This window comes from Pipistrellus hanaki (assembly GCF_964339955.1).
Source record: "Pipistrellus hanaki genome assembly, chromosome: 19".
Taxonomy (NCBI): domain Eukaryota; kingdom Metazoa; phylum Chordata; class Mammalia; order Chiroptera; family Vespertilionidae; genus Pipistrellus; species Pipistrellus hanaki.
The window spans coordinates 9,598,303-9,623,473 of NC_140521.1; the positions used below are offsets into that span (position 1 = coordinate 9,598,303).

Below are 25,171 nucleotides of genomic sequence, written 5' to 3' on the forward strand. Positions count from 1 at the left end.
AGCCATGGCCTCAATTTCTTTCACAGCCTGTCCGAGGCTGCAGCACTGGGAAGCAGAGGTTCTCTGGGGTGAAAGTTACTGCTGGGAATGCCGCTCTGGGGTGGGCTCTGGCGGTGGGAGGCCAAAATCCTCTCAAAGGTGAGAGCACAGTACACTCACCAGCAGAAGGTGCCGCCTAGATACCCGCCTCGTCTGTGCAGGTGCTCACTGGTCTGCGGGAGTGCCTTCTCTGAGGGGGCGCTCTGTGGACAGTTGGCAATACTTGGGCCCCAAATAAAGTTCATCCTGAGGTTCAGGAAGGGGCTCCAGCGCCAGGGGAGGGAGGCCCTGTCAGGACGGGCTCCTTCCCACTTCCTGGGTCCCAGTGTGTGGCGGGAGTGGGAAGCTGCACTTCTACAGGTTCCCCAGGTGAGTTAGCACAGCAGCTCCCTGGTGCAGTGGATGGACCTTTCGGGGCCACCAGCTTTGCCTCTGCTCATCAGAGCTTCCACCTGAACAACCTCCTGCCCGTCGCAGGTTCTGCACCAGCAAACCCCGCACTGCCCTGCGGGATCTGTGGCTTCCGGAGGCTCTGTCCTCTCAGAGACCACTGAGCCTTCTCTGTTACTTGGTGCCTTGCTCAGAGCCTGCTGCAACTAGCACCATGTCATGGATGGGAGGGGAGCAGAGAGGCAGAGTGAGCTACTTAATGGGAGGAAGGCATGTGACGAGGGACAGGAAATCAGTTGCTTTGGGTTCTCCTTTTTGATTCCTTAAGGACTTTGGGGCGTGGGGGTTGCTGCCTGCTCCGCAGGGCCATGCAAGTGACCTTCCTTGGTCTCCTGGGGGCTGGGTACTCCTGAGGAAACATACCCCACTCCCTAACCCCACTTGACATCATACACCCCCACTTCAGGGTGGCAAGCTCAGTGTGACCCTGGTAGGTCACATCCAATGGGACAGGCTGGCCACATTCTCCAGTGTCTTCTCCCCTGGTCCTGAGGGTGAATATGAGAACATGGCGTCAGAGGAAGGACCCAGCACATCCTTTCTGCCACCACCTTACTGGCCAGGCTAGTGGTTTCTGCAGACCCCAGAGGTTTCTGGGAAGGAGAGCCCCAGAAACCCTTTTCCCGCCCGTTATCTTCAGTATGTCCCAAGCTTGGTGCTGTCTCTCCACCCAGAGCCGCAAGGCCTGGCCGTAACTTTACAAGAGAACTCTGGTCTCAGGGGAGGTGAGGGGAGTCTTTGATGCTGTGAGCATGGGCTGGGGTAAGGGATCCTGAAAGCTGGGCAGCGGCCTGGCCCTGCCACTTAGCCATGGGGCCCACCCTGGCATTTGTGGCAATACCTTCCCCACCTCCTGCCCATGGGTCTCAGCAGTCCAGCCTCACGGGCCCTACATCCATGCCTTCATTTGGTTTCTTGCTCATCTTTTTCTGCCTATAAAATCCTCACTCTTCAAAGCTGGCCACCTTTAGGAAGCCATCCTGGCCAGAACAGGTCAGCTTGGGCTCTAGGTGCCCACAGTTTGCCCATGTGATGGTCTGTGGGTACCAGGGTACCACAACTTTCTCATCCTGGCATTCACCAGCCACCAGGCCAGCCACATGGACTGTCGTTCATTCCACCCGCACTTCTCAGTCTCAGATGGTGGTGTGGTGGTGTCCAGGACAGATACGGACCCTGCCTTCAACACCAGATTTCGCCGCCACGGCACACGCGGGGGGCTGTGGGTCTGAATGCGACAAGGCTGGGATGGTCCGTGTCCTGCAGGCAGCAGGGGGCAGCCAGATAGGAGATTAGGAAAACTGCATGGTTGGTATATAGGTGGGTGAGGAGAGATCTGAGACATTCAGGAGTGGAGGCATTGTCCAGTGGTGGTCTTCACAGGTGGGAATTGGGCGGCGAGGAGCAGTTGTGGGGGAAGGGAAAGAAGGTGATGGAGTCTGAGGTGCCTGTTCGTGACTTCCATCCAGCTGGGGCGAGTGCTTCCAGCCCTGGGATCTGTGCCTCTAAAGCTGGGAAGGGGGCGGGGCTGCCACAGGCTGCAGGAGGCGTCACTACCACCACAGGCACCTCTGCTGGCTCTATTGGTGGCAGCCAATGGGGGCCTCCCTGGGAGGGGCCCTGGTACTGGGAGGACACTGCTGAGGTGAGGGTCATGTCCAGGAGGGACTGCCCAGAACTGGTTTGGCCGGTATACTTGTCTCCCAAGAAGTGTTTGCATTTGTGATCGCAGTGGACTTCCCTTTCCAGTCCACCTAGCTGTTCCCAGCATGACCGAGTGAGGGGCCCGAACCTCAGAAGCCCCCTCCCCTGCTGCTTTCCATTCTGCCCTCTGCCAGCCTGTCCCAGACAGGCCCCTGGCTCAGCCAGCCTGGTGTGTCCTCGGGCTTGGGCCTTTCGGTGGCCTCCTCCTCCATTCTCACCTGCCACCTTGACAGGCCTCCACATACATAGCTAAGGAAAGACACCACCCCTCCCTCAGGGGCCTGCATCAGCCTACTTCCCAAGAGAAGGCAGCTCTCTCTCCCTGCTCAGGGCCTCCTGCCAACTTCTAAGTCCTCAAAACACATGATTACCTTTTTTTAAAATATATTTTATTGATTTTCCACAGAAAGAAAGGGAGAGGGATAGAGAGCTAAAAATGTCAATGAGAGAGAAACATTGACCAGCTGCCTCCTGCACACCCTCTTCCGGGGATGTGCCCACAATCAAGGTACATGCCCTTGACCGGAATCGAACCTGGGACCTTTCAGTCCGCAGGCCGACGCTCTATCCACTGAGCCAAACTGGTTTCAGCACACATGATCACCTTTACTGGGACCTGGCTGCTCCCCTTGTTCCATCCCCAGACCTGCCTGCCTACCCTGCTCTATGGGCCCTGGGCATGGACCTGCCATCCCCCAAAGCACCAGGCACCCCTCTACTTCCCAGACCCAGTTTCTCTTCCTTGCAGTCACCCTAGGCCCTGTTCCTCTTTTTTTTTTTTTTAATTTCTTTATTGATTATGGTATCACATAATTGTCCTCATCCCCCCATTCCCATCCCAAACCCCTTCCCACGTATGCTCCCACCCCCCTGTTGTCCATGACCACTGGTTAGGCTTATATGCTTGCACACAAATCCTTTGGTTGATCTCTTTACCCCTCCCTCTGAGGTTGGACATCTGATCAGTGCTTCCCTGTCTCTGGGTCTGTTTTTGTCCATCAGTTTATGTTGTTCATTATTTCCTCTAGATGCTTGAGATCATGGGATCCAAGAAATACCCTTCTAAGAACGGAAAATGAGACAAGCCATAACGGTTATGCTGAGAGGCAAACGAATCAGTCTGTAGTGAGTTCCTTTCTGGCCCTGTTCCTCTTAATCTTGTTCCCCTTCTTCCTTCCTTGCTGCCCCTGCTCTGCTCTGTGCTGTCACCCCTGCTCTCCTGATGCAGGAGTCCTCTCCAGCCCTGGCCACCCTGCACTTTTCCCTCTGATCCAGCAGCCTTCTCAAGCAGAATCATCCTCCCAGGTTCCCTAGACCCTTTCAGCCCCTGACAAGGATTGCAGGGTCTCTGTCCCGGAGCCCTTCCACCTGCTTCCTCTGCCTTTTCCCCACATTCTGTGGGAGCCCGTGGCTGGGCCATTCTATCTCCCTGCCATCTTTCCAATTCACCCCTACGAGAACGTCCAGCCCCACCCCTACCCCCACCCCAGGCCTCTGGTCCAGACCAAGTCTATCCACCGGCCTCCAGCATCCTGCTCCGTCCACTGCAGGTTTTGCATGGAGTGTGCAGAAGAAGCTGACCACCCAGCTGGACACCCCAGGGCTGGGGAAGTGAGGGGGGCAGTGCAGCAGAGGCGGGCTTGCAGCCTTGACCTGGGCTGTCTGTGGGACACCCTCCCATGGCCTATTCGAGACGCTGGGGACAAGGGGCACTTCGGTGCTGCGTCGCGCTCTTGTCCCCCAGCTCCCTTCCTGCCCCGGGCCGGCCGCGCAGTGAGTTCGCAGCGGTGTCTTCTCCACAAAGTCTGGGGAGGAAAGGGAAATACCGGGGCGACCGAAGGCTCCTCGGGTGGGCCCCCGGGGCCCCCCTCTTCCCCCACCGACGCTCGGCTGGCCTCCACGTTCGCCCCAAGTTTGAGAGCGGCCGCGTGGGGGCGGGGGCCGCGCGCAGGGGCGGGGGCGCGGCCGGAGGGTGGGGTCTGGCGCGCGGGGCGGGCGCTGCCGCCTGGCCGGCCGCGGCTGGCCCGGGATCAGGGAGCCGATGTGGAATTTCCTGCCCGGCCCGGCGCCCCTCCTGCCGCCCCCCGCCCGGCCACGCACTCCGCTTCCGGCCGCTCTCGCTGCGGCCGCACCCGCGCCCGCGCCCGCCCCGCGCCTGCCCCGCGCCGCATGGAGGGCGCAGGGTCCCGGGGGGCCGGGCCGGCGCGGCGCCGGGGAGCCGGGGGGCCGCTGCCGCCGCCACCGCTGCCGCCGCCGCTGCTGCCGCTGCTGCTGCTGCTCTGGCTGCTGCCCGGCCCCGCGGCGCCGGAGGAGCTGAACCCGCGCGGCCGCAACGTGTGCCGTGCGCCGGGGTAGGAGCCGGCCTGGCGGGGGAGGGAGGCCGCGGAGGACGCGCGGGGCCGCGGAGCGGGGCTGCCCGGCCTGGGGGAGGGTGGCATCCGGGACCTCCCTGCGCCGGCCCCTCCGGCCAGCCACCCTCGCCGACGCCGGCTCCGCTCCAGGCCGAGCCTGGGCGCCGCGCCACGACGGAGCATCCGAGGGGATCCCCCCTCCCGGCGAGAAGCCGGCGGAGGGGAGACCGGGGTGCCGTGGGCGCCGGGAGCGGGGACCCCGGGGTCCGAGCTCTCAGACCCGGGGAGCGGGAGCCTTGGGCGGGGTCTGAGGCCGGAGGGAGAAGCCGGGGAAAGGCATTCCGGGCGGACGGACTGGTATGTGCAAAGGCCCGCGGCGGCGGGATGTGTGAGTCGGGTTAGGAGGGAGGATGGGGGCCGGGCCGCTGGAGCCGGAGGCCTGGGGGGGGGGGGGGGGGGAAGGACCGGTCCGGTGTGTTTCTTGGAAAGAGCGGGCGCGGCGGGAGAGGGCGGGGATGGAGGTGGGCGCCGAGGAGCCTGTGAACCCGACGCGGGAGTGGAAAGGACAATGACGGGTACCGGGTCCGAGGACGTGAAACTCCCGGGAGGGGAAGCCGGTGTGGGGCCGTCCCGGAGGGCGGACATCAGAGGGCGGGCTGCTGGGACCCGGCACCAGAGTCGGAGGACCTGGTCGGCCCGCCGGAGGCCAAGGCGAGGTCAGGGGATCTGCGCTCCGGGGCCAGGAGCCGGCGGGCGGGGAGGATCCGGCGGGCGGGCAGCTGCAGGGGCCGCGGCGGGGCTCCCAGCGGGTCCCGTCGGGGCGCCCCGGGCCGCAGCGCGCTGGGAGGCCGCGTTCGGGGGCTCGGCCGGCGCCCCAGACAAGGGGCTGCGAGGGGCCGCGCGGGGTTTCCGAGCTCGGATCCCGGGGCGCGCAGACCCCTCCCCGCCGCGAGCCCCGCCTCCGGGGCGGGGGCCGCCGGGCCCGCCATCTGCTTCGCATCGACGCCGACACAGCCTCCCGGGCCTTCCCGGCCCCAGGAATGCGGCGGCGGCGGCGGCGGGCGGGGCCCGCCTGGAGGGGGAGGGCGGGTCGCTGCCTCCGGCCTCAGCTGTTCCTCCCCGGGGGTCGGTGCTGGGGAGCCGGTGGCCGCTGGAGCTGTCAGAAGCCGGAGCCCTTCGCCCCCACTCCCCGCAGCCCGGAGACTTCCCCATTGGGCGGCCTTTTCTTTTCTTTTCCTTTTAATATATTTTATTGATTTTTTACAGAGAGGATGGGAAAGGGATAGAGAGTTAGAAACACCACTTAGCTGCCTCTTGCACACTCCCCACTGGGGATGTACCCGCAACCGAGGTACATGCCCTTGACCGGAATCGAACCTGGGACCCTTCAGTCCTCAGGCAGACGCTCTGTCCACTGAGCCAAACCGGCCTTTCCTACTAGCCAAGAGCTCGGGTTTGGGCTTCGATTCCTGTTGCTCCCTCTCTCCCGCTGCGTGGCTCTGGGCAAATCCCTTCGCCTCTCCAGGCCTCCTCCTGCAGAGGACGGGTGACTCCAGTCATGGCCGGGGCTGCCCACCCTGCACTGGGCTCTTTCTGTTACTCTCCCACCAGCAGGTCCCTTTCCCCAGGGGTCGGAGGACCAGGGCGGGGAGCAAACAGCCAGTAAAGCCCACCTCCCCCCTGTGTGCCAGGCCTGTGGCTGGCGCAGGGACGCCGCAGGGGAGACACGCACCCTTGCCCCGGTGGTGGAGGGAGCTTACAGCAAATCCTGGGCCATCTCGCAAGCGCTCGGCGGTGTTCCTCTGGGGAGTGCCGTTTCCCTGGGGTGATCTGGGAGCCCCCAGAGGCCCTCGGAAGAGGAGGCAGTGCCTTGTGGTGTCCAGGGTGAGGCTCTGCGAGCAGAGCGCCTGCTGGAGGACCCTGGGGGCTGGGCAGAGCCTGGGGGGGGGATGGTGGTGGAGAGGCCGGAGTAAGGGTGGCTGACCACAGTGGGGTCTGCCCGCAGTGGGGTCTGCCCACAGCGGGGTCTGCCCACAGCAGGGTCTGCCCACTGCTCTAAGGACATGAGTGTTTTGAGGGTCATGGGAGCTCCCCTGAGGCTTTGTACAGAGGAGGGCTCGCATCTGACAAGGGTTGACTCTCAAGTGGCATAGGAACTAGGGGCAGGGGGTGGGGGGCAGAAAGAGGGGCCATTTAGGGGATCAGGAAAAATCAGGATTGTCAGTCTACTCCCTTTCTATGACAATCCTCAGGGGGAAAGGGGTGTGAGGGGTGCGGGAAGAGATCGGACAAAAATCTTACCCCTATGGATGAAGACAGTAGCAGGGGTAAGGGCATGGGGTGGGGTGGGGAATCAGGTGGAGGGGAGCTATGAAGGGGGGGAAAAGAGGAACACCTGTAATAACCTGAACAATAAAGATTTATTATAAAAAATAAATGAAAAAAAAATCAGGGAGAGCCAGGTTGGTCCTTCCAGGGCCGGGGCAGAGCAGGGGAGCAGTGGCCTGAGCCATCCTAGACCAGCTTGAGGGGTAGAGCCAGTGGATGGGGTGTGTGAGAGCCGGAGTCAGGGACAGCTCGGGGACTGCGCCTCCCAGCCTGCAAGGACCGGGCTCCCCTGTGGTGGGCGGTGGGAGGTGGGCGGTCCGTGTTGGAAGGAGGGCCCCCTGGAGGGCTCCAGGCTTGGATTGCCCGCATGTAGAGGGGACCCGTGAGCCTCCAGAGAGGAGAGAGCCTGGGGGCGGGGAAGCCAGAGGAGGGTGTCCCAGGGGGCAGAGGAGAGGCAACTGGTATGGCAGCCTGAAGCCCGTTCAGCATGAGCTGGGAGCGAGCTGCAGTTTTGGCTGAGCTCTTAGTTTGTGCTTGAGACATCTTGGTTTAATCTTCCTGCCAAAGCCATGGGCTCCGGATAAGGAGCTCAGAGAGGTTAAGTTCTGTGTCCAAGGTCACATAGCAAGTGGCAGATGTAGGCACCAAATCCAGCTTACTGGGGCCCTAAAACGGGCTCTTTTATTTTAAAAAAATATATATATATATATTTTTTTATATATATATAACTTAAGCCGAAACCGGTTTGGCTCAGTAGATAGAGCATTGGCCTGCGGACTGAGGGGTCCCATGTTCGATTCTGGTCAAGGGCATGTACCTTGGTTGAGGGCACATTCAAGGTGTGTGTGTGTGTGTGTGTGTGCAGGAGGCTGCTGGTCGATGTTTCTCTCTCATTAATGTTTCTGGCTCTATCCTTCTCCCTTCCTCTCTCTGTAAAAAATCAATAAAATATATTTTTAAAATGTTAAGTATGTTTTATTGATTTTGTTTTTTGCAGAGAAGATAGGAGAGGGATAGAGAGTTAGAAACACTGATGAGAGAGAAACATCGATCAGCTGCCTCCTGCACACTCCCCACTGGGGATGTACCTGCAACCAAGGTACATGCCCTTGAGCAGAATCGAACCTGGGACCCTTCAGTCCACAGACCGACGCTCTATCCACTGAGCCAAACCGGTTAGGGCCTAAAACGAGCTCTTACCCACAGAATCATGCGGGCAGGCAGGAGGTCGGCGCTCCCAGGACCATTCCAGCAGGCCCTCTGGCAAGGCTGCCTGCAGGAGGGCAGACACCTGCAGAGGCTCTCCTCCCAGGGACTTGGGTTCAGCACTGGCAGGAAAGGCAAAGGGTGATGGGCCTACTTTTGGATGGGCTCTGGGAGCCCCGGGGCAGGCCTGGGGGGCGGGGGGTGGGGATGGGGGCAGGAGAAGCCAGGCCTTTGTATTCCCTGTGTCAGGTACCGGGTTCAATTTGTGGAAAATAAGCCGAGCCCCCTTCCTCCACTTTGAGGTTTTTAAAAAAATATATATTTTATTGATTTTTTTTTTTTTTACAGAGAGGAAGGGAGAGGGATAGAGAGTTAGAAACATCCATCAGCTGCTTTCTGCACACCCCCTACTGGGGATGTGCCCGCAACCAAGGTATATGCCCTTGACCGGAATCGAACCTGGGACTTTACAGTCTGCAGGCTGACGCTCTATCCACTGAGCCAAACCGGTTACGGCAACTTCGAAGTTTTTATGGATCCTGTTCCCAGGTCCTACGTCTTGGGCCTGAGGGAGAATGGAGTTATTTTGTGGGGGGATTTCCAAGGCCCCGGGTGTCCTAGAACATCCTGGGGACGTGGGGCATCTTCTGGGGGGGGTGCTGTGTGGCAGCCTTTCCCTTCCCAGCCTGGACCCCTCACCCAGGGTCCTGGGGCCCCTCCCTACCTCTTCCCACCCAGGTTCATATCCTTCGGAGAAGCGCACGCCTTTTCTCTAACATGTGAATGGCTGCTGTGTGCCTTTAGGATTTGGATGAAATTCTTCTAGGTTCCAGGGGGCCCTGTGACCCTGCGTCTGAGCGTCTGTTCCTTCTCAGCCTCCTTTTCCCCCAAATGTGGGCACACCACATCTCAGCCTCCAAACCTTCATGCCGACACACCCCATCAGAGTTTTGGACGCTGTACTACCCTGAAACGTGACAGTTCTAAAGTATTTGCCTCCCGCTGAGGTGACTTGTACCTTGTAAAGCCAAATAAAATTAAGCAAGATTTTAAAAACATGTAAGTAGGTGCTTTACTATCTCCTTCCTGCACCTCAGCTCTTGCCTTGGAGACCTCCCCGTCTCACCTCCCTTGCTCATGGGGAGAACCCCCCGGTGTGCCCTGCCCCTCTAGGAGGCACCCCCATTGAGTGAATGCCCCACTGTCTACTCACCTCACCCAGAGGCTGCCCATCCGCCTTGGCACTTCAGAATGCCACACTTGAGCAGGTCCTGGAGGCCAGGGGACCTCTCCCCAGCCCCTCCGTCACTGCTGCCCCTCCTGAGACAGGCACCTGAGGTCTCTTTCTCAGGCCCAGGGGCTGGGGGAGGAGGGTACAGAGAATTGGGTGGGATGGGGAGACTCTGTAGACTGCAGTGATTCTCAACCTTTTTTTTTTTTTTTTTAATATATTTTATTGATTTTTCACAGAGAGGGATAGAGAGTTAGAAACATCGAGAGAGAATCATCGACCAGCTGCCTCCTGCACACCTCCCTCTAGGGATATGCCCGCAACCAAGGTACATACCCTTGATCGGAATCGAACCTGGGACCCTTCAGTCCGCAGGCAGACACTCTATCCACTGAGCCAAATCGGTTTCGGCGATTCTCAACCTTTCTAATGCCAAGACCTTTTATTGTAATACAGTTCCTCATGTTGTGATGACCCCCAACCATAAAATTATTTTCGTTGCTACTTCCTAACTGTAATTTGTTCTGTGAAAGAGGAAGCAGAGGGGCCGGAGACCGGGATGCCAGGACACAAACTTTATTGGTGGAGAAGACCCCTGCCCAGCTACCTTCCAAGGAGAGAGCACATGTGCCGGAGTGAACATGTCTTTTGAGGGGAGGAAAGAGAAGGGACGGGGCTTAGGACACTCAGCACACGCTGATGGGTCGTTTCATGGAAGGCACATGATGAGGGACTTAGGAATTGGGGTCTTAGGGTAGGGGTGTCGAACTCAATCAGAGAAGGGGCCAAAATCTAAAATCCAGCCTAAATCACGGGCCGAATGGTTTACTGAACAGTCATAAACTGACAATGTCATAAACTGACAGCGGAGTGCAGTGATGACAGCGCGGTGCGGGCCACATTGCAAGGCCTGGCGGGCTGGATTTGGCCCGCGGGCCTTGTGTTTGACACATGTGTCTTAGGGTATTGGGCAGGTGCTGATTGGCGGTTCAATGTACAATCCATATAAAGTGCCTGGTTAGGTGCTCAGGAATGTCCGGCTGCAGGTGGAGCTAACATCATTCTCCGCCCATCAGTTGGAGAAAGGGAGGATCTATCATTATGGATCATAATGTCAATATCTGTTTTCCGATGGTCTTAGGCGACCCTGCTAGCGGTTCTCAACCTGTGGGTGGTAGAGAGAACTGGGAAGTTGTTACCCTGTTTCCCCGAAAATAAGACAGTGTCTTATATTAACTTTTTCTCCCAAAGTTGCGCTAGGTCTTATTTTCAGGGGATATCTTATCTTTCCATGCGCTAGGTCTTATTTTCGGAGGATGTCTTATTTTCGAGGAACCACGGTAGAAGCTAGGTCTATGGGTGGTCTGCCCTCTGCACCTCCCGGCGTCATACGCTTGGAGGGCTGGAATTTGTGTGTCTCATTCGCTGCTGCTCTCCCAAACCTACACTAGTCCCTGGCCCCAATACACAGCAGGGCCATACACCGCCCCTGCGCCCCCCCCCCCCCCCCCACGGCAGAGCGGAGGTCGCAGGGAAGCCCCTGCCAGGATGGGGACTGGGGCTCAGACTCCTCTCTCTGCCCGAAGCTCCCAGGAGCCCGTGTGCTGTGCCGGCTGGAAGCAGCAGGGGGACGAGTGTGGGATCGGTGAGTGGGACATCCTGGGGACCTGGGCGGTGGGGCGTAAGGTCCCGAGGGGGCGGTGGGTACGGAGCAGCGGAGAGAGAGTGTGGGGGCTGGACGCAGAGCTGAGCTCAGGGCCCCCTCTTGTCCGCAGCGGTGTGCGAAGGCAACTCCACGTGTTCGGAGAACGAGGTGTGCGTGCGGCCGGGCGAGTGCCGCTGCCGCCATGGCTACTTCGGTGCCAACTGCGACACCAGTGAGCGCGGGGAGGGGGGGGCCGTGGGGCGGGAGTCTAGGAGGGGGCGTGGTCTGTGAGGTTAGGTGGGCGTGGCCTGCGAATGGGGTGGGGCCTGATCCAGGAACCCGATCCAGCGCGAGAGCCGGTTCCCTGAAGCCGCGGGGGTGGGGAGTCGGGGTTGGGGGCGGGAGGAGGGGGACTTTGGCAGGTTCAGGGAGGGCCCCAGGCCCCCTCCAGAGTGCCGGGGCCTTGCCACTCTCCCCGCTCCTCCCCGCAGAGTGCCCGCGCCAGTTCTGGGGGCCCGACTGCAAGGAGCTGTGCGTCTGCCACCCGCACGGGCAGTGTGAGGACGTGACCGGCCAGTGCACGTGCCACGCGCGGCGCTGGGGGGCGCGCTGCGAGCACGCGTGCCAGTGCCAGCACGGCGCGTGCCACCCGCGGAGCGGCGCGTGCCGCTGCGAGCCGGGCTGGTGGGGCGCGCAGTGCTCCAGCGCCTGCTACTGCAGCGCCACGTCGCGCTGCGACCCGCAGACGGGCGCGTGCCTGTGCCACGCCGGCTGGTGGGGCCGCAGCTGCAACAACCAGTGCGCCTGCAACGCGTCCCCCTGCGAGCAGCAGAGCGGCCGCTGCCAGTGCCGCGAGCGGACGTTCGGCGCGCGCTGCGAGCGCTACTGCCAGTGCTTCCGCGGCCGCTGCAGCCCCGTGGACGGCACGTGCGCCTGCGAGCCGGGCTTCCGCGGCAAGTACTGCCGGGAGACGTGCCCCGCCGGCTCCTACGGCCTGGGCTGCCGCCGCAGGTGGGCGCGGGCCCGGCCGGGAGGGAAGGAGGAGGGGGAGGAGAGGGGAAAGGGGAGGGGAGGAGAGGGGAGGGGTTGGGGAGGAGGGGAAGGAAGGCAGGCCGCCATAGGAGGCGGGGTTAGATGGCTCAGGGCCCCGCCTAGCCCCCCGCCCCTTCCTGCCCCTCCCCTAGATGCGGGCAGTGCAAGGACCAGCAGCCCTGCACGGTGACGGACGGCCGCTGCGTGACCTGCGAGCCCGGCTGGAACGGCACCAAGTGCGACCAGCCTTGCGCCGCCGGCTTCTACGGTGAGGGCTGCAGCCACCGCTGCCCGCCGTGCCGCGACGGCCACGCCTGCAACCACGTCACCGGCAAGTGCACGCGCTGCAACGCGGGCTGGATCGGCGACCGGTGAGCACCCGGTGCCGGTGCCCTAACGGGTCCCGGTCCCACGGCCCCACAGCCCCGCCTCCCCTGAGGCCCTTTGTGGGGGGCATGGTGGGCTTGGGTTCGTTCGCCCCCATTTCCACCAACCCTCCCTCCTCCCCGCGTTTGCAGGTGCGAGAACAAGTGCAGCAATGGCACGTACGGCGAGGACTGCGCGTTCGTGTGCGTGGACTGCGGCAGCGGCCACTGCGACTTCCAGTCCGGGCGCTGCCTGTGTAGCCCCGGTGTCCACGGGCCCCAGTGAGTGCCGGGACCCGAAGGGGGCGGGGTGTGAGCCCCTCACAGGGCTCCAGCCAGACGCCCAGGGGACCAAGGCTTGACCCTTCAACGTTGGCCCCCTTACCTCAGCTAAGGAATGCCCACAGGCGCTTTGAGTCCGACGTCCAGTTCGGCCTGTGGCCAGTGGGCTCCTCAGGTGAACCTGAGCTGGTGTAGAGCGAGCAGGGACCCCCACTTTCCGCCAAGGGCCTGATGGGGCAGCCCCTTTCCCATCCACACAGGAGTCAGTGTCAGGGATGGGCGCTGCGGCCCGATGGCCACTGGCCGGTCCGCCAGGCCCCTTCCACTGGTGTGCACACACCTTCCTTTATAAAACACGGGCTGCGGACTATGTGCCCGGAAGTAGCGGTGGGCATCGGTTCCTAGAGAACAGGCCTCCAGGACAGGGGCTTAGCTTGCCGCAGGAGCCAGGGCGGGAGGCATCGCAGAGGGTCGCAGCGGCCCCTCCCTGAACCTGCGCCTCCATCCCAGCTGTAACCTGACGTGCCCGCCCGGGCTGCACGGGGTGGATTGCGCCCAGGCCTGCAGCTGCCATGAGGACTCGTGCGACCCAGTCACTGGTGCCTGCCGCCTGGGTGAGTGGGTGAGCGGGGCGTCAGGTCGTGAGGAGTGCTGGCGGGGCGGGGAGGTGGCTGGCACCCTACTAATCCTAACACCCGACAGAGACCAACCAGCGCAAGGGAGTGATGGGCGCGGGCGCGCTGCTCGCCCTGCTCCTGGGTCTGCTGCTCTCGCTACTGGGCTGTTGCTGCGCCTGCCGTGGCAAGGACCCCGCGCACAGGTGAGGCCCGCGCACAGGGGAGCCCCGCGCACAGGGGAGGCCCCGTGCGGCCCGGCTCTCTCTGGACACACCCACCCTGTCGGTCGCGCTGCGGGACCTTTCCCTACGCACCAGTCCCCAGCCCGGCCCTAGCCCCGCCCCCGCCTTGGCTCAGGCCCCACCCCTTATGTCCCTCGGAGAACGAGCCTCCCTCCAGACCCCGCCCCCAGTCCCGCCCCCTCACTCAGGCCCCGCCCCGCCCCGCCCCGCCCCGCAGGGAGCTGTCGCTGGGGAGGAAGAAGCCGCCAAAACGACTGTGCGGGCGCTTCAGCCGCATCAGCATGAAGCTTCCCCGGATCCCGCTCCGCAGGCAGAAGCTGCCCAAGGTCGTAGGTAAAGACGCCCGCACGGGGTCTCTGGGGGAACGCCTGCTTGCGCAAGAGGCTGCTGGGAAATGGGTGTGGAGGTGTCGGCGTGGGGAAATGCTGGGCCCCAATGTTGTGGATGTGGGTGGGCGTGGGGGAGGTGCGGCCGAAGGGAAGGAAAAGGGGATGATGATGTGCGCGAGCCCGGGGAGGCAGAAGGCAGGAGGCCTCGGTGTGCAGGCAGCTGTGGAGGCTTTGGGCTCTGGCTGAGTGCTTGCATCTGGGGTGCCGTGAGGGTGTGTGGACCTCTGGGTGGGGCAGCACCTCCCCCCACTCCCCAGTTTGTAGGAGCGTAAGTTGGTGTGTTCACCTGGAGTTGGGGCACCTGTGCAAGGGAATTGCTGGCACCAGTTGGCAGGAGGGGGGTCCTGCTTGGACCCCCTGCAGTGCCCTGGGTCCTTTCTGGAACCCTCTGCCCTGCCAAAGGGCCCTGGGTGAGGGGTTCTGCTTCTATTATCACTCTGCCGGTTGAATCGCCAGCGCCACCCACAGGAGGGAAGGGCTGGTGCTCCATCATTTGTGGCCGGAGGGCTGTGGAGGGCACAGGCTCACAGGCAGGGCAGGCCCCCTGGCAGCCGTCCGTGCCTCCCTCTCTCCCTAGTGGCCCACCACGACCTGGATAACACGCTCAACTGCAGCTTCCTGGAGCCACCCTCCGGGCTGGAGCAGCCCTCCCCGTCCTGGTCTTCCCGGGCCTCCTTCTCCTCCTTCGACACCACTGACGAAGGCCCTGTGTACTGCGTGCCCCACGAGGGTGAGCCCCGCGCTGCCTAAGCCTCCCTCAGCCCAGGGGATGTCCCAGCTTAGAAGAGCGCTGTGCTCTGGGTGCAGGCGGCATGGAGAGGAGTGGGGGCGCTGTTCACTGGGGGCTGGACTCAGCGGAGGCCGCAGAGCGGGTTCCGTGCTGCCCTGCATTGAGCTGAGGCGGGGTCTGGGGAGATGGGTGCTCTCTCTTCTCTAACCGCACCCAGATTCACTTCTGCGCCCGAGGAGGAGGTAGAAAGAGGTTCTGCGCCTGAGTAGGAGGAGTTGAAGGAGGGCAGGTCTACAAAATATGGGCACACACCTTTGCCCGCAAACAGCAGGAAGGAGCCTGATTGGCTGAGATTCTGGCTTCTTTCCTACCCTGACCACCCACCTGGGTGACCTTGGGCAGGTGACTAATCTGAGCCTTAGAAGCCTTCTCTTTAAAAAAAAAAAAAAATATATATATATATATATATATTGATTTTTTTTACAGAGAGGGAGAGAGAGAGTTAGAAACATCGATCAGCTGCCTCCTGCACACCCCCCACTGGGGATGTGCCTGCAACCAAGGTATTGTACATGCCCTTGCCCGGAATCAAACCTGGGACCTTTCAGTCCGCAGACCAACACTATATCCTCTGTGCCAAACCGGTTCTCTTTCAAAGGAGACTAATTCCTTTCAGGTGTTAAAGGGTTACATTTGATGCTGGTGGGTGGTCTCCAGGCTGGGGGTATGGGGACGGGATGGCGCGGATTGGGGCGGGGTGGAGGCCAAGGCCAGGCTGATGTTGGATGGAGCTTTAGCTGGGAAGGTGCTTTTCACACCCACCCACCCACCCCCAGAACACTCAGCCACAGCTCGGGGGGCCAAGAACTAGATTTGAGGTTAGCGCTTTGGATGCCAGGACGATGCCCCAGCGAAGGCCTGGAGGCTGGATGGCTCGGGCACTGTTTCTGTTTGCGGTGACCGCCCCGCTTCTTCTCCGTCAGAGGCGGCAACCGAGAGCCGAGACCGGGAAGTCCCCGCCGCCCCAGCGGAGGCCCCCGCGCCCGCGACCACCCCGGCGGCGCCAGCGGAGGAGGCGCCCCTGCCCGCGTCCTCCGACAGCGAGCGGTCCGCGTCCAGCGCGGAGGGGCCGGGCGGGGCGCTGTACGCGTGCGTGGCCCGGCGCGAGGCCCGGCCGGCCCGGGCCCGGGGCGAGGCGGGGGGCCTGTCGCTCTCGCCGTCGCCGGAGCGCAGGAAGCCGCCGCCGCCGGACCCCGCCACCAAGCCCAAGGTGTCCTGGATTCACGGCGGCAAGCCAGGCGCTGCCCGCGCGCCTTCGCCGCCGTCCCTGGGCCTCGAGGTGGCGCCCAGCCCCAGCAAGCGGAAACGGACACCCAGCGACACCTCGGCGGCGCGGCCCGAAGAGCCGGGCAGCTCCCGGACCCAGGACCCGGCGGCGCCGCGGCCCCCGGGGCTGGCCGAAGAGGAGCCGGCCCTGGCCGCCGCCGCCGCCGCCGCGCCCTCCCCGCCCCGGGCCCGTGCGCGGGGCCGCGGGCCTGGCCTCGCCGAGCCCACGGACGCCGGTGGCCCCCCGCGCAGCGCGCCCGAGGCCGCCTCCATGCTGGCCGCCGAGCTGCGCGACAAGACTCGCAGCCTGGGCCGCGCCGAGGGCGCCCCGGGCACGCCCGGCCCCCGCGAGAAGCCGGCGCCGCCGCAGAAGGCCAAGCGCTCGGTGCTGCCGGCCTCGCCGCCGGCCCTCACGCCCCCCGCGCCCGAGGCCCCGGGGCCCGAGAAGGCGGCGGCGGCGGCCGGCGCACCCCTGCCCGACACCCCCCGGAAGAGGACCCCCATCCAGAAGCCGCCGCGCAAGAAGAGCCGGGAAGCGGCGGGCGAGCTGGGCAGGGCGGGCGCGCCCACCCTGTAGCCGGCGACCGCGCCCGCAGCTTCGCCCGGCGGCTTCGCAGCGCCTCTTGCCGCCCGCCCTGTGCTCCGCGACCTCCTAGGCGCACAGGCCTCGCGGGGTGCGGGGCCCCGCCCCCAAGTCCTGACGGGATCGCGCGTCTCATTGGCTCAGGCCCCAGCGGCGGCTCGCTCCCATTGGTCCAGGCCTGCCTGGCGCTTAGCTGAGCTCCCTTCGCATTGGCCGAGCTTTGTAAGGTCAGGCCCGCCGGGGTCTCAAAGGCCCGGACGGGAGGGTTCTGCCCGGAGACCGCCTCTCACCGGGCCGGGCCTGCCTGCTCCTTGGCCGCGGCCAGAGCACTCTGCCCGGCCCGCCTCTCACCGCCAGGGCCTGGCGCCTCTGGCTGGAATCCCCTTTCCTGCCCCGCAGCCCCAGGCCCTTTCCCCTGGAGGGCATCAGGGTCTCTGGTTGGCCTGAGCCTGTGGAGGAGGGCTGGCCTCTGCTCCTCAGGAGGCTCAGCACCCAGGGCCCGATCCTCCCCACCCTCCCTTCTCCTGCGCCCGCCGCCCCAGCCTTCCCAGCCCGGGCCCCTCGGCCGTCAGCTGGTTTTGATGGCCTCCCCGCCACGCCACCCGCTGGTGGGGATCCCAGGGGCGCTCCAGTAGCCTGAGGAGGAGACATATTTATAGGCCCCCAGCAGGGCTGCTCCCGCCTCATCCGGGTGCCCCAGGATGGGCTCCTCCCGGCAGGGGCTTGGCCAAAGCTTTCTTAATAAAGTGCCTTTCCCCCCTCTGAGCTCTGACTGCTTCCTGTCTGCGGAGCCTAGGACGAGGCTGTTGCCAAGCTGGCACTCACACCCCGAGGGCCCCTACCCTGAGCAGAGCCTGGGAGGCCAGAGATGGGTCTCCCGGGACCACGTTGGAAGCCAGGTCGTGTGCATCTGCCCATCATTCATTTATCACGTTAATTTTCCTCCCACCCACCTTAGCCCTCCCCATCCTCCCAGGATGACCAGTGGGTCAGAACCAATCAGGTGGAGGATAAGGAGTGGGTGTGCGGGGCTGCCTCTGACCTGGCCTGACCTGCGTGTTCCCCTCTGGCCACTGTTGTTACCCTTGGGGCTCCGAGCTGTTTGGTGTGGCTGGGTCAGGTCAGAGGCCGGGGCCAGGGGGCAGTGGGCCACGGGCACAGACTCCAGCCCAGCCTCATCTGGCACAAACACGGCCGCCGGGCACTGCACAGAGCCCCGCTGTCTGCCTCAATGGGCTCCTTGTCCTCGGCCGGAAACTCACCGCCCGCCCTGCCGGTTTGAGGGTGTTGGGGGTAGAAGGAGGGAAGTGGGCCTGGCCCAGAGCCCTGGCCGGCCTCAAACACAGCCCCCACCCCCACCCCCCTGACACACACACACACACACACACTCTCTGGCCTGACCTTCCTTCTCTCTTGCCACTTGTCTCCCAGTGTCTCCACTGGCCTCCCAAGGGCCCTTCCAGAGCTACAGAGCCTCATGTCTCTGGACTCCTATCTCCCTGCCTCTGCCTATTGGGCCTCTTTCCCAGCCATTTGGATCAGGAGACTCTGTCAGGATTCTCCAGCCTCCTCCCCTCCCCCTCCAACTCCCTCACCCCATGGACCGCAGCTCCACAGGAGTCTGACCAACGCTGACACCTCGGGGGTCTCACCAGGCAGCTCTCCGGCCTCTGGCTGGATACCACATTGGGGTCGCCTTCAGTGACCACACAGGGACCCAGCCACCTGCGTGGAGACAGCCTCATGCCATGGGTGGGGGGAGGGGAAGACTGGGGGGGGGGGGTCTGGCAGGGCTGGCATCCACACAGTCCCTGCTTCTGGCCTGATGAGGCAGCACGGGGGCTCCGTATCTCCGGGACACGCTGCTTCCCTCGGGCCAGCTGGGTGTCCTCCCAGCTCCGGCCCCGCGGCTGGCTGGCCTCTGATCCCTTTGGGCACAGGCCATGCCGGCTGCTGGGGCTGAGAACTCAGGTTCAAAATCTGCCAGGGGGAGCAGATGACCAGCTGAACCTGAGGGCAGGGCAGTGACTGACGGGGTGGGAGGGGTGGACAGTGCAGTGGTTCAAGCCACACACTTGCTGTAACCCGCTCACCGCTCGTTAGCTCCACCTCTCCCTCTCCCCCCGGCCTGGACCAGCAGTGGTCACATCAGCCAGGCCTCTCCCGGGGTCTCTCCTCCCCCGTCCTGGGAGACTTCCAGGTGTTCCAGACCCCAACCTTCAGGACCCCTCTGTGTGGCTGCCTCCCAGAAGAGGAGGGGCACTTTCTGAACTTCTGGCTTCCAGCCCTTGCCCCTTGCCTCCCTGCAGGTCGGAGGCTGCGGCCTGAGGGCCAGGCAGGACCGAGGCTGAGAGCCCCCCCCCCCAAAGTGGCCCTCTGGAGAAGGAGCTGCTGACCCCCCCCCTTCAGAACACCCCCCCGAATCCGACATGCGCTCCCTCCCCCCCTCGGGCCTGCAGCGGTGCCAGCTCCCAGGGCAGGCGCCACAAAAGGAACCGCGGCTGCTGGAACCTCCGTTGCCATGGGGACCAGGACCACAGGGCCCACATCTGGTAGCGATTGAGGAGGAAAAATTATGAGTCGTGGAAAACGCAAATATTTTTTGTAGCACAGAGCACAAAGGAGCGGGAGGAATGTGGGGCTGGAGAAGGCCTGAGCCCAGCCGGGTTCCAAACAGGAACGCAGGCACACACACACACACACACACACACACACACATACACTGCCAGACTCACAGAAATGCTGAGACACTCGCAACACAAAACACACCACCAGACCCACAAAAACACGGAGACGATTTAAAGAAACACTGCCTCTCCAACACAAACACACAATCTACCACACTCACACACACACACACACACACACATCGTGAAACTTTATACTCTGCACACACACACACACACACACACACACACCAGATGAATCAAACACTGGGAGAGACATGAACTACAACAAGCATACATGTACAGCCTGCCCACAGGAACACAGGAGGCATCATCACCCCGCCACACACACACACACACACACACACACAGTCCAGATGATGCGCAGAACAGAAAAGACTCGCTTCACAATACACACTATGTTTTGTAGATAGAAGAACACCAGGAGAGATGCTTGTTGCAATGCACACACACACACAGCCCAAAAACACCGAGAGGCAATCACAGACACCCTCCACCGGTGGACATGCTGAGACCCCTGCACTCATGCCACAAGACAAACAGAAACTCCGTGCAACACACACACACCGCCAGATCCAGAGAACCATGAGGCACATACCTTGTAAACAGCCACACCAAGAAACAGACACAGACCACAACAAACAGAAACACAGGAACAGACAGACAGCCTGCAACAGCCACACAGCCCACCAGACCCAACTGAATGCTGAGACAGGCCCTCGCTCTGAAACACACACACGAACGGAAACAAAGAGATGCGTTCTGCACACGCACAGCCTGCCTACACACACACACACACACACACACACACACACACACACGGTGGAAACACACAACCCACCAAGCACTCAGAAAATGGCGAGTTGAGATTTCCCTGAGCCCCACGCGTATATCGGGGCACAGGAAAGGCAGCGATGGTGGGGAGACGCCCCCATTTTGTGCTCTGAGCAATGGCTGGGCCTGAAGGACCACTTTGCCCTCCCTCTTCCTCATGCTCCTTGTTTACCTGCCTCCTGAGAAACCCAAGCCCCTCCTCTCCTGGCAGATGTTCCTCATTAGTGAGCCTTCTTCCTGTTGCCGTGGCCAAATAACAGCACCGCCCCGGGTGCCGGCCACGTTCCCGTTCCCCCCGTTCCCCCCGCAGTCCTGGGGCCCTGAGTGGTATGGATTGAACCTTGCCCCTGGGTCCCCATTCATTCCCTCCAGGGAGTGGGCCTCCTGACCGGCGAGCCTGGACGAGCCTGGACCTCTGCTCCCCCGGGCAGCCCCCTCTGGTCCCGTGCTCTTGGCTCATGTTCATGGTTACACAGTTAGAAGTGGAGTTTTGTTCTTTTTTTTTTTTTTTTTTTTAGGACAAGTTGATTTCTGGTACCAGATTCTTTCCATTTCATGACCCGACGGCTTGGTCTTTTCCTCTGGTAGTCTTATCTATTTGTGTGTTTGTCTGTTTTGAGCTTGAATCAATTAAGAGTTTAGCCGAAACCGGTTTGGCTCAGTGGATAGAGTGTCGGTCTGCGGACTGAGGGGTCCCAGGTTCGATTCCAGTTGGGGGCATGTACCTTGGTTGCAGGCACATCCCGGGTAGGGGGTGTGCAGAAGGCAGCTGATCGATGTCTCTCTCATCGATGTTTCTGGCTCTCTGTCCTTCTCCCTTCCTCTTTGTAAATAAATTTTTTATTTAAAAAAAAAAAAAGAAAGAAAGAAAAAAGAGTTTATACCCACTGGGAAGACGAGTTGGAGACATGGCCAGGGGATGGAAAGAGTGGTGCTTCCACAAAAGCTTCCTTGAGGTCCAGCGGAGAGGCTGTGATGAACGGGTGAGCGAGTGGTGCCTCTGACGTGTCCAACAATCGGTACACATGGGTGACGCGCACCCCAATGCTTGGCAATGCCTCCTTCGAGGACAGCAGTCCGTGGGTGGGGTTAGGAGAGCAGAGGTCTGGGAAGCAGAGAGCCAGACTTGAAAGACAGGTGAGGTTGGGGCCCACGAGGAGGAAGAGGAGGGGAAGTGGGAGAGGAAGGGGAAGTCTAGGTGGAGGAGCCATCTGAAGGGGTACAGTGGGCCATGAATCAGGGGTGATTGCACCTGGGATCATCACCAGGGACAGTCCATCTTCTCGTGAGGTCCGGTTGCAGGGCTGAGGTCACTTGGTTTAGTCAAGAAGTTGGTTAGTACCTGGCCAATATGGTCCAGTGGTTGAATGTCGACCCATGCACCAAAAGGGCACTGATTCAATTCCCGGTCAGGGCACATGCCCAGGTTGTGGACTCGATCCCCAGTAGATGGTGTGTGTGGCGGGTGTGTGTGTGTGTGTGTGTGTGTGTTCTATTTGCTATTTGTATTGGGCTTGGAGTTGCCCAGGCGAGGTCCATCCCCTACTGGGGATGTGTTTGCAACCAAGATACATGCTCTTGACCAGAATCAAACCTGGGACCCTTCAGTCCGCAGGCCGACGCTATATCCACTGAGCCAAACCCGTGTCACTTATTTCTTTTTAGCACTGAATACTATTCCATTGCCTTAATGTGCCAGTTTACTATCCGTTCACCTACTGAAGGACCTCGTGGTGGCCTCGTGGTTTTTTATTAATGGTCTGACATGCATTTTGAGAGGAGAGGTGCAAGCATAGGTCAGGAGACCTTACAGTGGACATTCTGGATGCGTGTGCTGCCTTCTGTGGGACGGAGTCCGGGAGTGTATTTAGAACAGCCCATAGGACTGCCTCCTGACCCTGGGGAACACAGGTGGGAATGGAACAATGGTGCCATCTAGTGGTTGGCTGTGGCAGCATAGTGACGCGCCCAGATAGGCCTGGGTGACAGGACAGCTGTGATAGAGCGCTCCTGCTGTCAGAGGGGGGCCTACAGAGGGGTGCAGTGTCCAAGGCCCATGTTATTCCCCAAAGCAGGCTACCCCGGTGAGAAAAACCAGAAGGCCGACGGGTAGCATCTGCCTTGGTGTGGGTGCTACGTATATCATCTGAGACACCGGTGCACCCTGATCAGCATGGTGTAGTGTGGACCAGTGGCGCTGTGAGCATCTCACGGAGACACAGAGCCTCGTGCCTCACCATCTCCCATCCCCGCTCCATGCTCTGTGCCAAAGTGACCGCTGCATCTCCCCAGGAATGTGCTACCTGTGGGCAGGCAAGTAATGAGTGCTGTGCCCCTTCAAAAGTGTATGTAGCCAAAACTGGTTTGGCTCAATGAATGGAGCGCTGGTCTGCAGACTGAAAGGTCCCGGGTTCAAATCTGGGTTGCGGGCACATCCCCAGTGGGAGGTGTGCGGGAGGCAGCTGATCGATGATTCTCTCTCATCGATGTTTCTAACTCTCTATCCCTCTCTCTTCCTCTCTGTAAAAAATCAATAAAATATATTTAAAAACATAAAAGGTTGGTCTGAAGATAACAGGACCTGGCAGTGACAAATACCCTGGAAGTGTCACTGAGGGGAATTATAACACTGGCCTGCTGAACTTCCCCGGGGGAAGCACTTCTCATTTCACTGCACAACTTTCAGCTGTTCCTCTCCAACGAGCACATCCGTGGGCATTTGGAAATTACTAAGAAGCCAGAAGAACACAACAATCTTTCTATTCCCTCCACCAAAAGTTTCCTTTTTTCTTTTTTGAAAGGAAGGTCCGCTGGTTATAACACCTGGGGCACATTGCTTTTATTTATTTATTTATTTATTTTGAATATATTTTTGTTGATTTCAGGGAGAGGGAGGGAGAGGGGGAGAGATAGAAACATCCATGATGAGAGAGAATCATCAATCAGCTGCCTTCTGCATGCTCCTCACTGGGGATCAAGCCTGCAACCCTGGGCAAAAGGCAGACACCAGGGGACGCAGAGGGGCCCCTCAAAGGCCTCTGGGCCCCACAGGCTCCTGGTCGTGCTTGGGGGGGAGGGGGGCGGGCAGGGTGGAGCCTTTGGAAGAGACACTCGCCCAGCCCGGCCCGGGGGCCGCCGCCTGCGGAGGGGAGTCAGGTGCTGCCCACCTTCTTGATGCGTTTCCCCTGCTCACCCCGGAAGTGGTTCTCCCGGAAGTCACAGAGCTGAGGGTGCGCGGGCGGAACCCGGGCCTGCAGCTCCACAGGGGCCTGGCTCAGGCTCCCCTCCACAGCCGAGGCGTCCTGAGGGTCACCCCGCGCACCCTGGGAGGCCTCAGCGCGGCCTGGGAGGGAATGTGGCCGCCTCGCTGGCTTTGCATGTTTAAGAAGCTCAGGGCCCTGGAGCTTCTTCTCCGTCGCCATCTCTCGGGAGCCGAGGCCCGCGCCCTCGAGAGCCACATCTTCGCGGCCGAAACTGGAGCCTGGAGAGAGGTGGGTGCGGGGCCCGCAGACAGGCTGGCCCGGCGGGTGTCGGCAGCTTGGGCTTTGGGGGAATAATTCTGTTGAATCTGGGAGCTCATGGCGGTTGGGCAACAGGAGTTAAGGTGATAAAAACCCGGCGTGCTGGCTGGTCTTGAAGGCGGTGACTGGATGAGACGCCTGGGGTGGTCGGAGGCTGGAAGAAGGGGGGGTCCGTGGGTCTGTTCCGTCCAAACACTGTTGAGGCAGGAGACAGACTGGGGACGGCCGAGGGCACTGCCAGATTTTGGTTTTGATGTTTGACCCCTAACAATGGTCAGGCCCTATTTTCCTTCCGCCCCACAAGGCACTCTCATGGCGCCCGTGAAACTTCAGTTGTGGGCCCAGCCCCCACTGGGGAACGGGCCCCAGCCCCAGCCCCGGCTGGGCTGAGGCCGGATGCACGCTGGGCAGGAGCCCCGTGTGCCACCTGCTCTCTCCACCGAGCCTGTGGTGGGACTCATAAGCGGCTTTCAAATGTTCCTGTTTGTGGGAGGTCATCAGCCTGGATGACCTCCCACCATCACATTTTCAGGGAGTGACCACAGGGTAACCGCTGCCCACCTGGCATGGTCCAGGCTGGGACTGCCGACTTCTGAGATCCTTTTTTAAAATATATTTTTATTGCTCTGACCAGTTTGGCTCAGTGAATAGAGTGTTGGCCTGTGTATTTGAAGGGTCCCAGGTTCGATTCCGGTCAAGGTCAAGGGCATGTACCTTGGTTGTGGGGACATCCCCAATGGGAGGTGTGCAGGAGGCAGCTGATCGATGTTTCTCTCTCACTGATGTTTCTAACTATCCTTATCCTTCTTTCTTCCTCTCTGTAAAAAATCAATAAAATATATATTAAAAAAAGATATATATATATATATATATATATATATATATATATATATATATATATTCGGAAAGGAAGGGAGAGGGAGAGAGCGATAGAGACATCAGTGAGAGAGAGGATCACTGATAGGCTGCCTCCTGTATGCCCTCTTCTGCGGATCGAGCCCACACCTGGGCGTGTTTCCTGGCTCGTAGGTCGGTGCTCAACCACTAACCACACCAGCCGGGCCTGAGGTCTGTCTTCTCTTGAACGTCGGCTTGTGGTGAGTGGATTGGCTCCCCACTTCCTGGATGAGCTTGCCTGTTGCGCTGAGCTGTGTTCCACCCGCTGGTCCCTCCTGAGCCTGTTGTGTATTTACTGGAGGCCCGATGCGTGAATTTCGTGCACATGTAGGCCTTCCTCTCCCCGACTGCCCACACCGGCTTCCCTCTGGCACCGGGACCCGGGCTCCCCTCACAGCCCTGGCTTCGTCCGGAAGGATGTCCGGTCTCATTAGCATAGTATGCTTTTGTTACTACAGGAGACCTGCGTCACTCTGGGGGAAGAGCACAAGATTGGGGCCCCTTATCAGCCTAAGGGGTCAGGGAAAGGCTCTTACTCTGTGTGGGTTGTGTGTCTCAACCAGGAGTGATCCCCATTCAGCAGGGCACTCAGGAAAACTGGTTCCTGTGCCACACGGGACCCTGGGTGGTGGCTGTGTGGTGTGAAGACCACCAGTAACCAGGTGACATGTTGGTCCACACTCTTTTTTAAAATATATATATATATTTTATT

At 61.0% G+C, this 25,171-nt stretch overlaps 1 protein-coding gene and 1 long non-coding RNA gene across 2 annotated transcripts; one reads left to right on the plus strand and one right to left on the minus strand.

Moving 5' to 3' along the window:
* The first annotated feature begins 4,316 nt into the window (after positions 1–4,316).
* On the plus strand, positions 4,317–17,285 carry SCARF2 (scavenger receptor class F member 2). The gene is made up of 11 exons (XM_084867621.1): positions 4,317–4,544; positions 10,896–10,954; positions 11,085–11,186; positions 11,446–11,965; positions 12,139–12,357; positions 12,505–12,633; positions 13,144–13,247; positions 13,336–13,453; positions 13,710–13,825; positions 14,459–14,611; positions 15,595–17,285. The coding sequence occupies exons 1-11, from the start codon at positions 4,363–4,365 to the stop codon at positions 16,512–16,514; spliced, it is 2,622 nt and encodes an 873-aa protein (XP_084723747.1). The 5' UTR covers positions 4,317–4,362; the 3' UTR covers positions 16,515–17,285.
* Positions 8,400–10,889, minus strand: LOC311613582. Its single transcript, XR_014793482.1, has 2 exons — positions 8,993–10,889; positions 8,400–8,954 (listed from the first exon to the last, which is right to left on the minus strand). It is a non-coding gene; the product is annotated as an uncharacterized lncRNA (long non-coding RNA).
* Positions 17,286–25,171: the final 7,886 nt, after the last annotated feature.